This window comes from Amphibalanus amphitrite, unplaced genomic scaffold (genome assembly GCF_019059575.1).
Source record: "Amphibalanus amphitrite isolate SeventyFive unplaced genomic scaffold, NRLGWU_Aamphi_draft 000755F_arrow, whole genome shotgun sequence".
NCBI classification, from domain to species: domain Eukaryota; kingdom Metazoa; phylum Arthropoda; class Thecostraca; order Balanomorpha; family Balanidae; genus Amphibalanus; species Amphibalanus amphitrite.
Window position 1 is genome coordinate 91,994 of NW_024882249.1, and position 12,917 is coordinate 104,910.

General features: G+C 53.4%; 1 protein-coding gene across 1 annotated transcript; it reads right to left on the reverse strand.

Moving 5' to 3' along the window:
* Positions 1 to 10,044: 10,044 nt before the first annotated feature.
* On the reverse strand, positions 10,045 to 12,690 carry LOC122365651 (ubiquitin carboxyl-terminal hydrolase 45-like). Its single transcript, XM_043337058.1, has one exon. The coding sequence runs from the start codon at positions 12,688 to 12,690 to the stop codon at positions 10,045 to 10,047; it is 2,646 nt and encodes an 881-aa protein (XP_043192993.1).
* Between the last annotated feature and the right edge of the window lie 227 nt (positions 12,691 to 12,917).

Below are 12,917 nucleotides of genomic sequence, written 5' to 3' on the forward strand. Positions count from 1 at the left end.
CGCCGGTGCTCGCACCGGCCCTGTCCGGCCGTCCGCGCCCTGAAATATGCAGTCGGGGACGGCGGTCCAGCTCCAGCGGTGTCGCGGTGTTGGGGGGCTCCTCCGAGGATAGAACGACAGGCCTCGCTCTCCGGACAGAAAATGGACAGAAGGTAGCCACCCTTTTCCTTTGGACAGGAGCCACGTTCTCAGAACAGGAGTGTAACCGGAGATGTCGATTAGCTAAAGGGACACAATAGCCGTTTTCATGACGGCCATCTGGTATTCATTTGGTGCACATCTGGTACAGATTAGGTGCAGATTTGGTCAAATTAGATTCAGTGTGTCTCTTAGTAGCTATCAGCTAGGGTTGCACTAATTGCTTACATGCCTGCTTTGTCATATTATCAGAGAGCATCATCGATTAAAACACTGATGTAAATTCATAAAATGAAGATATTTGCTGTAAAAGTGATTAGGTGCAGATTTGGTCAAATTAGGTGCATTCGCCGGATAGACCGTCGTGAAAACGGCTAATATCACTCACAGCACAGTAGAGCGATCGGGAATGATCGCCGATAAGTAACATGGGATCTTATAGAAGCGGAACGTCGATGAATACTTTCCAAAGAAACTCCATGAGCAATTGCATAGGAAAAGAAAAAAATCACGTGTCTCAACATTTTGTACGAGGTCCATTTCTAATGAAAGTATCAATTTAATAAATTTATCAATCTAAAATTGCGTGTCAACTTGCTTATAGCGTACAAAAATTGTAAGTTATTCATTTCCCAACCCACATATATAATGTTCAGAAACAGCATGTTCTAAGAAGCGCACAGCCCACCGCAGTTCAGCTGCACCGCGCATATGCAATCAGATAAAAGCCTACTCTGCCCAGAGGCGTGCAATGCGCGAAATGATGCTTGCTAAACCTCGCGCGGAGACAAATCACTTCATCAGGACTTGTGACCAGAACGGCGGGATGAACAGAGGACTGGTCTCGCCAGGCGGGCCAGGCGGGATGACAACGGGTGGAGAGAATGGAGGGAGGGGGGGACGGGGTAAAAGCCGGTGGTGTTGATGGCAGCATAGCAGGCTGTTTGCGCGTTGCTCGTCTAAACACCGGTGTTAAAAAAAAAAATGGCGAATAAATGGACATTAAACCGCGAGTTTTCACGGCCGTAATGATGCGGCAAAACCTGTGATGTGCATGAAATAAGACATCCTGAGCAGATCAATCACTCAGTTTTTCTCGCTCAGCAATTTACATTCTGGTCGCGTCAACCCGAAAGGTGCATGCCTACCTCTTCGTGTCTAGCACTCTGGGACCGGTCAGCTCTCTAACCCGGTGTATCCCTCCCCGTACAGCGCCACTGACTAGCCGAGAGTGTGGCTGTCACCCTGCTCCGATCTCAGCGCCTCAGCAGACCTCAGGTGGAGCTCAGAGACCCATCAGAGTGGGCGAGAGACGCCCCACCGACTGCCACGAGCACAGATTATTCATCCCATTTGCAGAACAGTAGCGAACAGGGCTGCCGTCGACTTGTCCCGAATCCCAATTGAATTCTATTTATGATCTGTTCAAGCGACTGCGGGCCGTACATATTTCATGAGCGCCTCCCTGGAAGCGTCCTGCTCTAGACGGCTGGTCGGCCTTTAATTTCCGCCTGACGGTCTTAGTTGAGCCATCACTGGGCGGTTTAGCACCCCGGGGCGAGCCGGACGGCCGCCCAATGACATATCGCGAGTTATCCCGTGCATCGCTCGCAGAGAACGACCAGATCATCGACGTCGGATCGAACTCTGCCAGATTTGTTTATAATGAAACCTTGATAAATGCTAACCAGCGATCAGAATTGGCTTGTGATAAAAGTGTTTCAATAGACGAGAATGAATTGATTAACCCGGCGGCCGCTGGGCCTCCGCGCCACCCGCCGGCCGCTGGGGGGGGGGGGCATAAAGTTGCCCCCCCCCCCTTTACTTCTACGGCGATATCGTCGCAACGCGAAGAGATAGAGAAGCGAAACTTTGCACACATCTTCCTGAATACCTAGCCGAGGTTGTGTCCAAATTTGGTGTCGATCCAATTTGAAATGACGTCACAGTGACGTCATAAGTGAAATTATAGATTTGCGACTCTCATATTCCTCACGATACATCACATATATGGGACCGAATATAAAGGGCCGATTATTGGTCAGAAACTAGATGGAAGTGTAGTAAGATGTTTTAGGATGACAACAGGTGCTGTCTAGTTCATTTACAGTCGAGTTTCATGCTCAGCGTCATCAGAAACGGTCCATATCGGAAAACGACAAAACTTTATGACGTCACTGTGACGTCATCTTAGGTGCTACAACCACAAAACTTTCCTCAAACATTGCCTAGGTATTCATTTGAAGCTATGCCAAGTTTCACGTTCGTAGCTGATCAGGTTTCGGAGATATTTCACAAAACGTAAAGGGGGGCAACTTTATGCCCCCCCCCCAGCGGCTCGTGGGTTAAAAATCGATGGACGCATAGAAATGGATTGGATAATGGATATATCTGGCTATGTTGAAATGAAATAGTAAGACGGGAAGATACGCTGTGGGACTGGCTGCGTACAGTGGATCTAGTAAGGATCTCCAGACGAAACTAGATGGCGTTGACCCTCAGTCGAGTCCATGTGAGAATCAAGGAGAGGTCACTACCGAGCTGAGCCCGGTGGGGAGGTGACTGTGAGGAGGGGCGAGGGGCAGGGGGTGGGCGGGGCGGCTGGCGAGGTCACGGTGCGGGTGACCTGTCAAACAGCCCCGACGCGGTGGGGCACTGCCGCAGGCAAATGGCGCACTCCAGCGTTGTTCCATATCGCAGTGGTGGGCCGGGCGGCCGGTTAGCTTGGCAGTTGGCTGCTTGGAAGGAAAGGGTAATGAGGCATGGGTTTGCTGTGGCCGGTTCATCTACTGTCAACTATGATGAACCCAAAGTAATGCAAATGTGATGTTGGTAATGCAGCTGGCAATGGAATGCTAGCGAATGCTCCGGGCGCCCAGTAGCTATAAGGATTAATATTATTTATGTCTCCTGAAATTTTCATTGAATATAATTCAAGCAATAGAAAGATCGTATCGCTCGCCAGTTTTTTTTTTTTTTTGACCGGCTGGCGTTTCTTGCGTAGAGCGCCCTTTGGCAAATAATTATCACGCAGGTGATTTTTTTACTGGTAAGCATTTTTATGCATGAAGTCTCGTGTTAAAAAAAGCTTAAAGTTAATATACGTGTAAGCTAAAAATAATAAGATCAGTAAATAAAAATTGACCCGAAATTAGCCTCTGTTTTGTCTGACCATGATTGCGTCTAAGACACCGGCCCAATCGGGTTCAACCCGGCCCAACCTGGTTTGGCTCCCCCTTTTTTAATATTAAATTTGGCCCGAACCTTTTGAATGAAAGGAATGACAAGGACAGAGTCCCCGCTAAGCTGAGCTTGTTGCGTTGACCCTGCTCTCTACCTTCCGATCAAGCAATTCCTGGTTTATGGCAGAATTGCGCGGCTATGTGCGCACGTTAAAATTTGGACTCTATAGAGTCCAAATTTTAACGTGCGCCTTATAGAGTTTAGCGTGCGCTCTCCAAATTTTACTCTATAGAGTCCAAATTTTAACGTGCGCACATAGCCGCGCACGGCCGGTCCCCTCACTGACTTCACCTGGCAGCGGCCTGCCACCAACCACAACCATACCCCCTGGAGGCTCAAAAACGTCAAACACACGTCGCGTTTCGAACCCGGACTTTTGCAACCGGGACGTGCGCTCTCACCAGATGGCACATGGAGTCCAACGCTCTACCGACCGAGCTACCGGGACGGACATTTACCTTGCGGTTTCGCCTCGTGACATTGACAGACGTCAGACACTTTGGCCGAACTCTAGCCGAAACACTGAGCAAGCTGCGCAGGGCGATAGGTGCTCGTAACGTTGAGGTTGAGTAACCTGTGGGCTGAATGCGATGCTGTGAGTTCGAGCCCCACTCCCGGGTCTGGTTTTATCTCGACACGAACCAAAACCTTTCCTTCTGCTGCAACACAGACAAACACGATGACATCTTTCCCCAATATCTTTCCCCAATATCCTCTCAAAAAGTCAAAATTATCGCTTATAAATGTTTAGCAAAGTTTCATTTTTAAGAAAATATTTTTGGACATTTTTCTGGAGCCATTTCAAATCTGTTTTCTTTTCTGATTCTGTTCGGCCCGATAAAACCCACCAAAACTGAACGTGCCAAGTGAAAAATATCTAACTCAAATAACAGTTTAGAACAGCCTCATCATGCATCATAAAAAGCATCATGCAACTATAGACTGAATAGTTGCATGCTATGAATGCGTCCTAGATTTCAATTACCTATTATTGTTCAACATTTTGGCTGGAACTGACGCTGCCTCTAGCTTGCCCGTTTGTTTGAGATAATGATTCCCTTCAGTCGCATTCTTGCTGGTTCCACATGAACAGGATACCACCATACCGGAGTGAACGCACCCGCAACCATCATCCCCTCCCCTCAGCCTCGGCGCAGTGGCGGGCGGCCCAGTCCCGGCGCTACGCACGCCCCATGCGCCGTGATACCGCGTCACTCCCCCTCCCTCCTTCCCCCACAACGACCGGTGACCTCACTTCCCTCGGGATTTGGACTCGCCCTACCCCGACCGTAGCGCCACGTGGTGGCTCTGGAGATCTTAAATAGACCCACTGTACATGCATTAAAGAGTACCAGCTATTTAACTAAAGCGTTCGACACTGTCGGTGAATAGGCTAAAGTCCAATAGGCAACGCTGCTTGAAGATAAGGTTATAAAATGTAACACTGTTATAGGTTACGGGAGTGGAGCATGTGAAATGGATTTAGAAGATCAACCGGAGATACAATGCAAACAGGAGATTGTTGCTGCTGGATGATGAACTATGAAATACGCGAAACATATTTTAATTGTGCTTTCAATTGCTTTTCTACTCAAGCAATTAGTTTTATAATCGATTACAACGATACTTTGATAACTGCAGCCACTTCCCTAGCGATAGCCGCACGTGTCCCTGCCCTGTCCGTTGAGGCTCCTCAGTTCGGTCACACTTTCCCAGACCAGGTGAGGAGCTGACCAGCCACCCAGCGGCGCTCGTGCGCCGGCCGGCGACCGTGTGGTGTCGGCGGCGACGCGGCTCCAGTCTCTCCCGACACGTCGAGGTCGACGGAGGCGGCATCGGCGGCACCGACGGCCAGAGGAGGGGACGGTCCGTCGGCCGCGGGGACGGGACTGATAGGGTCCAACGGGGAGAGATGTCGGCGGCGAGGGCGGTCTAAGGACAGGAGGAGCTCCAGAGGGACTGTGCTGATGAAGGGGGCCTGAAGGCCCGAGCTGACGCGGAGGGAAGGCTTCGTCTGATGGTGTAGCGATACAGGTGAGTGTGACGAGGACTGTGGGTATTCTACTATCGTCAGGCTGGCATACAAATCATGCTGTTCTGATTTTCACGATAGCTACTGAATATGCTCGACGTTGCAATGTTACCTTACTTTTTGCAGCTTAAATCTGATTATTGAATGTATTTTATAAAAGCACTGCCTGTGAAATGGAGACGAATGTTATGTTCCATTCAGGTGGGAGATGAGCCCATTTCAGAACAATAACGCTGCACAATGGCTCTGCGAATCACATTGAATGTGTATTGGCCATTCGTCACCATCAGTGCCGCCAATTGGCCATGCTGAAAGATTGGTCACGCTCGGATTGCGACCGACTGAAACCGCTCAGTGACATTTGTTCAAATATTGGGCGGCTGGTGGCACGACAACGACACTGGGAGGTTCAAAGTGGCCAGCTTGAATGAATTTTCCAAGGGAAGAGGGTATTGCAACATCTTGCAATCGTCAACCTTGTCGAAATCTTTTTGCATCACAATGTGCCGTGGACTGGTTGCGACAGATGTCGTTATGCCTTTACACTACAGTTGTTTGGGGTTACACGAAGGACAGAAGAATAAACAGCCGATCCCAAAGACAACAAATTGACAGGTTATTCTGGAATATCAAGTCCTATGTCTTTCTCATGTCACGAAGTCGTTAAGAACATCATTTTTTGTTTATAGACAATCTTGTTATAAAGGTGTACATCGCGCATTCCTTTCTACAATCACCGAACACTGATTTATTTGATTCTTGATTTACATTTCTCACTAAGTAATTCATTTTGGGAATCTGTCTCAGCAATCTCAGGAAATCTCAGCTGTGAGAACGTTTTCTCCATCGCCCCGTGCGTTGCCCTCCCTCCCACTACCAACTGAAGATGCTCTCACCACCAGTGATCTTGCTGACCATCTTCTCCACCGGTGACAGTTAAATCTCTATAGAGTTTCGCGAGATGGCCCCACTCCACTGCCCGAGGGGCACCCAAGGAGCTGCGGCAGCGCTGACGGAGGGGGACAGGCGGGGGGGGGGGAGGCGTCACTGCCCTCCGCTGTCAGGTGAGCCGTCTTCCCAGCCGCCGGTGTCGGAGCCGAGAGGCAGAGAGCGCCGGCCGACGGCAAATATTGACTCAACTGATGGCTGCCCGCCGCCCGGCTCGTGTGACGCCCGGCGATACCCCTGGTCGGTTCGCCGGGAGGGCCAGAGGCCCCGGTGATACCCGGGCAAGTTCGCCGGGCCTCAGAAGGACGAGAGACCTCGGCGATATCCTAACCCGGGATGAGCCAGATGACGCGGCGATACCGGCTGCCCCGCCGCTCGCCGGGCCGGGGAGGTACCGGAGGTTAATCGGAGCAGATACCCACGGAAAGTTTTTGGACTATTTTTTATCAGCAAAAAAACTCCAGCATGTAGAGCATGAAGGAGCACTTGATGGAAGAGAGAGTGAGAGAGAGAGAGAGAGAGAGAGAGAGAGAGAGAGAGAGAGAGAGAGAGAGAGAGAGAGAGAGAGAGAGAGAGGAGAGAGAGAGAGAGTCCTAAGAGTCATAATCTATTTAATCCTCCAGAAAATAACCCATTATCTGCTTCGTACCATACGTATCAAGGACAGCACTTATGGTAGATGTCCATATCAGTAGCAGCGTATTCGAATCTTGCTAGGATTGGTTCGACAACTGGAATAACAAATCGATCACAACGCGAGCGTAAAATTGGCCAAGGCAAGGAAAGGAGGGAGAGAAAAAGGCGACTTTTGCAGTCGCAGTCCGGTCTGACTCGGTCGTAAAAGAATTTACCATGTCGCGATTTCTGCAATCACAGTCCCTTTGATTGCAACAGGCGAACAAATTTCTCTGAAAAAAAAAACGTTTGCAGATGAAACAGGGCAAATCAGCGGTGCTTTCAAAAGGAGCCGACCAATGCGGCACGCGTTTTCGTGGAACGCTGCATTCCGATATCCGAGGATATTTTTCACCTCGCTAACCAGAACAAATGGAGATGAACTGAAGCCTAAGGTTAGCTGGCTTACCGATAAATCACAGCACAAAGAGCAAAACATAGCTAAATTACTGGATTTCAGAAATGTTATGTTTTATATACAGTTAAAAAGTTGTTTCCAGTACATATGTACTAATCGTAATTTATTGGCATGTAGGATCAATGACCTATTGTCAACCGCAGTGCCTGTTTGGTGTGCATTGTCTATACACTTTAGTGCAACAGTTTAGTCAATCCACATGCTTTAAGAACAATTTATAATGTTAAAAACGTACTTGCGTTACTATCCAGCTTCCATAGGTAAAAAAGCAGTTGGATACTGTCGATATGTAAGTACATATGTACTTACAATACGCTCCTCAATTCAAATAAATATAATACCACATCCACCCTGCACTCTGCAGCCAAAGGCATGCGTAATAATGCGTATTCACCCACTGACAGCAGCGCTCCGCGCGTGGTGGACGCTCTCCCGGCTCTCCGTTGAGCTGCCGTTTACCAGGACGTTTACCAGCAGCCGTTTACCAGCAGCCGTTTACCAGCAGCCGTTTACCAGCAGCCGTTTACCAGCAGCCGGCGCCGGTTTAGGAGGGCGCCAGCCGCTGCAGACAGTGGGTGGCGCGTTTGCGGCGTTGCGGAGCGCGCTGGTAACGGGTGCCGCTGCTGCTGATTACAGGCCTGTCGACGCCGGACGAACATGCGGCCTCCGCTCGGTGTGACGCCCCTGCTCGCTCTCCTGCAGTGTAAGTGGCCCGCCAGCTGGCGCGAGAAGGGGGGGGGGGAGAATGATGGTCAGCTCGTGAGGCTGGGGCCGGTATGAAATCGGACTGCATGCTTCTGGCTAGTGCAACTTCCATGAGTTATGCTGGGAGTCAACCGCTGTTAGCTAATTGTTTTGACATTGCTTGTTACTTCACGTTATTTTTACTATCCAAGTTCTTTCACCCTGGGTGTGTTCAGGTTAGGCCGACCGTTCATTTATTTTTCCTTGTCAGATGAGAAATATTATCATAGCTCCCAAGCTCAGGAAAAAAAAAATGTAACGTCAGGCCTCTACATCATTCAGAAAGGTAGTTTTGTATAAAAGGATACATTTCTTCGGAATGCTTCCGTAACTCCCGTAACATTTAGCATCTGTAATTGTAGAATGCTGGATAAAAGTGTGCGATCGACGTCCGGCTAAGGACCATCTAGGTAAAGGACCATCTAGGTGATTTAAACTCTTACCAACTTTTTCACAAGCTGACACTTCCATTATTGAGTGTCATGACCGAGACTGTGGAGTCGATTGATTTTCGGTGATTCCGACTCCGACTCCGGTTTCTATAATCGACTCCGACTCCGACTCCAACTCTGGTCAGAACTGTCCACTACGACTCCGACTCCGACTCAGCGCAGCCCTGGTCATGACAGTCCCGGGCCCCCACATGCCAAATGAAATATTCCGACCACCACAACCACTATAAAAACGCCACCAGCGCGTCACTGTCGCCGCTAGTGCGCCATTAACACCACTGGTGCGCCACTGACGCCACCATTGCGCCACTGACGCCTCTGGTGGGCCACTGACGCCTCTGGTGGGCCACTGACGCCTCTGGTGCGTCACTGACGCCACGGGTGCACTATATCACCAGCTATCCCATCCGTGGCTGGCGGACGAACGCCGGCGCGGCACCCCGAGATATCCAACTTCTCTGCAGCGCCGGCGCCTAATGAGGTTATGTCCAGAGCGGAACTTTTGATCCGGTGCCGTTCGCGGGCCTCAAACGAGGCAGTTGGGCGGCATCGAGCGACTGGCGCGACTATGCAAAGTTGTCGCCGACTGACTAACGTCGAGGCCCGCCGACTCCAGCTGCCGTCCGTACCCAGGCCTCTGAATCGGTTGGCCTCTATTAGTCGTGTTCATTATGCCATTCCCGGGCTAAATTAGGCGACTTTCCATATGTGGCTGTTAAGATGGTCATTTAGGCTTTTTAAATAAACTAAGGGACATTTCACTGCTAGCTATTCCAGCCGTTTCCTCATATTCAATGGATGGCGTGCGAAGAACGCATTAGCGTTACAAGGCTCGAGCTAATTTCCGTGTGCACCAAACTTGTTTCATTTTTATAGTTTGCCTTTCGAGGAATATTAGATACAAAGTTTCGATGTATCTTTCTGTTACTTTTCTGTCTCAATGAAATACGTCATTTCGTTTAAACCAGACAGGGGCAATATTAGGATACTACTAGGGTGACCCGCGTGCTCCGCAACGCGAAAAGGGATATTTTCGATCGGCGGGTGTTTGGTTGTTCTTGTGTCGGTTGGGTTATCTATCCATTTCGGTCGATTGCTTTTTGACGGCTAAACGTTTTGGTTTGTGGAAAAAATATCCACCGCATCGAGGTGCCCGTGTCTGATAAGCATGCTTTCCACTTCAGAATCTGTCAAAGTTTATTAGCATATGAACACACATTAAAGCAAATTCAAAAACGACCTTTCCGAAATCACACCTCGGTCAGACTGAGGGACACGATTCGCGCGCCGTCACAGCCCCGTGCACAGAGCACCATCCCAAGCTACCGCAGTCGCTCACACAATTCGCTCGTAGAACAGCATGTAAGCTTGCGCCTTGAGCACCTTGTCCAGAGTCACCTCTGTGACGTGCGTGTCACGTAAAACCACCGCCCGGCCTCCGGATGCGGCTCCGGCTCCGTCTCGGGCTCCGGGGCGGGCTGTTTTTGATCCGTCTGTGACTCCTGTGGCGCGGCGGCGGGGTCCTCGCCCTCCCCGTCTTCCCGGCCCTCCTCTGCGGGCCTGACCGGGGACGGTCCGTCCGTGGTCTCCGGTAGGGTCTGCTCGGCGCGCTGCCTCGCCCGCTCACACGCCACGGCGAACGCGTCGGTGACGAGTGTGGTGAGTCGCGCAGGGTTGACGGTGAGCTGGTCGTGACGGCGGCGCACGCGCACGTAGGCTGTGTAGTGGCCGCTGGTCAGTCGACCGCTGTGCTCAACGACACCAAACAGCGAGTAGAGCACCCGCCGCTGGCCGGCCCGCATCTGAGGCAGGTCCTGGCTGATGGAGGAACAGAAGGGGGCCAGATCGAGCCGCTCGCCGAACTGCACGTGCCGGTTCACCTTCCGCAGGCTGAAGCTGCACACCTCGAACCGCTTCAGGTGGATGGTCAGCACCGGCGGCGGACTGTAGATGAGCAGCTGCTTGCTGGCGTTGCTGTATACTGTGCCGAGTTTCTTCTCAGCTGCTTTTTCAGCCGCCGTGAGCCGTTTGTTGCGCAGCTCGGTGCAGTTGTCGCAACCGAGCTTGTTGTTGCCGGTGAGCAGCTCGGGCGCCGTGTACTGGTTAAGGCAGGTGAGCAGGCTGCACTCGCCAGCGGCCGCCTGGTAGCGCGGCGCCAGGGTGGTCAGCGCTCGACTGAGCCACTCACAGCGGCTCAGCGGCGGCGGCGGGCCGTCCGAGGGATCGGCCGCCGGTGAGGGGGTCCCCGTCGCTTCGGCCGGGGCAGACTCGGTTGGCGCGCAGGTCCCGCCGTTCGGCGCAGACTGGAGTTCGCCGCCGTCCGCCACCCCTGCCGTTGAGCTCTGGCCGTTCGCCACTGCCTCCGTCGGCACACCGCCCGGCACCTCACCGGGTGACGGCGACTGGCCCTCCCGCGGGGCCTCCTCGGCTGCCCTTCCGCACTGACCGTTCGGAGCGCCCAGACTGTTCTCACGCGCCTCCACAGCCTCTCCGCAGTTCTCCGCCGGCACAGAGCTCTGCTTCTCCCCCACCAGGTCCGCTCCCGCCGTCTCCGGCGCACCGTTCGGGGCTTTGTCAGCACTCTCCCCGACCAGTGGCAGCAGCCCGGCCGGCGCCGCGTCCGCCTCCACCGGTGACAACGGCCGGCCGTTCACCGTCAGCGGGCCCGGCTCGTCCCCACACGAGTCCGCAGCGGCCGCGGCGCCGGCGCTGTCCACAATTAGCGCGCTGAGCCGCTCCGAGAGCTCCTCCGCGGCCAGGTCGGCCGGCGGGTCGGGGCTGACCGAGGCAGGCGGCTCGTCAGCCGGCGGGTCGGGGCTGACCGAGGCGGGCGGCTCGTCAGCCGGCGGGTCCGGACTGACTGAGGCCGGCGGTTCGTTCAGCTCGTCTTCCGTCGAATCCCCACTGACCGAGGCCGGCGGCGGGTCGAGCTCCGACAGCAGGCTGAAGATGATATCTACGGCGGCGGGCAGCGAGAGGTCGAGGAAGGGCTCCATGCGGTGTGTGCAGGCCATGCAGGCCTGACACACCACCAGGCTGACCAGCTGGCCGCTGAAGATGGAGTCGATGGTCGTATGCGATACCTGGTGGCCCAGCGCCTTGGCACGCGCCTTCATGTCGTCGGGTACTTCCTTGGGGTCGGCCTTGGCCGGCAGCCCCAGACCGAGCAGGATCTGCTTCTGGTGCCGCCGGAGATCCTCAAGCCGCGCCTGCTCCATGAGCGCTCGCAGCAGCTCGTGTGCGTCCTGCTGGTCGCAGCCCACAAACTGGGGCACCTTCAGGGCGATCTTTCTGAGCAGATGACTGGGGGAGACGGTGGAGCCGGTGCCCGTGATGTGCATCTTCTTGAGAAAGTCGCACAACGAGGCGGTGATGGGCCCGCCCTCCGGCAGCACCAGCTCCATGGTCTCGCCGTCAGCGCTGACTGTGACCTTTCGTCCTGGGCGGCTGCTGATGTCTAGGTAGTGCGTCAGGTAGTGGCACTGGCTCAGACACTGCAGCACCGAGTTCAGGTAACACGAGTTGCCCAGGTTGATCAGACCCTTGACCTTCGGAAGTGACTCGTTATCACAGTCCGCTTGAGCCTGTTTCTCCTTAGCGGAGGCGCCCTTGGAAGACTTGGGAGGCGGAGTGTCCTCCTTGGATGGCGTGGCCCCGGGACGTAGAGTTCCCTGCTTTTTCTTGACAAACTGCATAGCTTCGTGAAGTTCCTTATTACTCTTCAGTGACACTTTCTCGTTACATGTGAAACACCAAACGCCCCAGTCGGCGGCGGCATTGACGGCCAGCGTGTGCGAGTCGGAGCGCGGCGTGTTAAAGTGCTGCGTGGCGTGACTCGCGCAACCCTGGTGGCCGCACTGCATACACAGCCAGACGCCGTGCGGCAGCTGCGCGCCCGACGGCACCGACCGCTCCTCCCCATCCGCGGGTGCCGTGCACGGGGTCGGCACCTTCTTGTCGCAGGCGCCGATCCGCCGGTTCGACTTCAGCTGCCGCTTAATGTCAGCCAGACTGACGCTCTTGCCCACGTGCTGGCACATGCTTATACCATTGTTGGGAAGTCCCATGTTCAATGGATCCAGTATCTCCTGTTCTGCTGGTCTGGTCGTAGGAGACGTGGTGGTTGGTAGCTCCGGTGGGAGCTTTGCTTCGGTGCCAGTTGAGTTTGTGGGTGGCCATGGAAGTGATTTTGGCTCAATGTTGGCTCTGTGACTCGGCCTTACATTGACGCTCGCAAGTCGAACGGCTGTGGCGTTGCCGCGCACCA

Coding starts and splice junctions, on each gene's coding strand:
- LOC122365651 (XM_043337058.1), bottom strand. CDS start 12,690: ATGTGCCAGCACGTGGGCAAGAGCGTCAGTCTGGCTGACATTAAGCGG.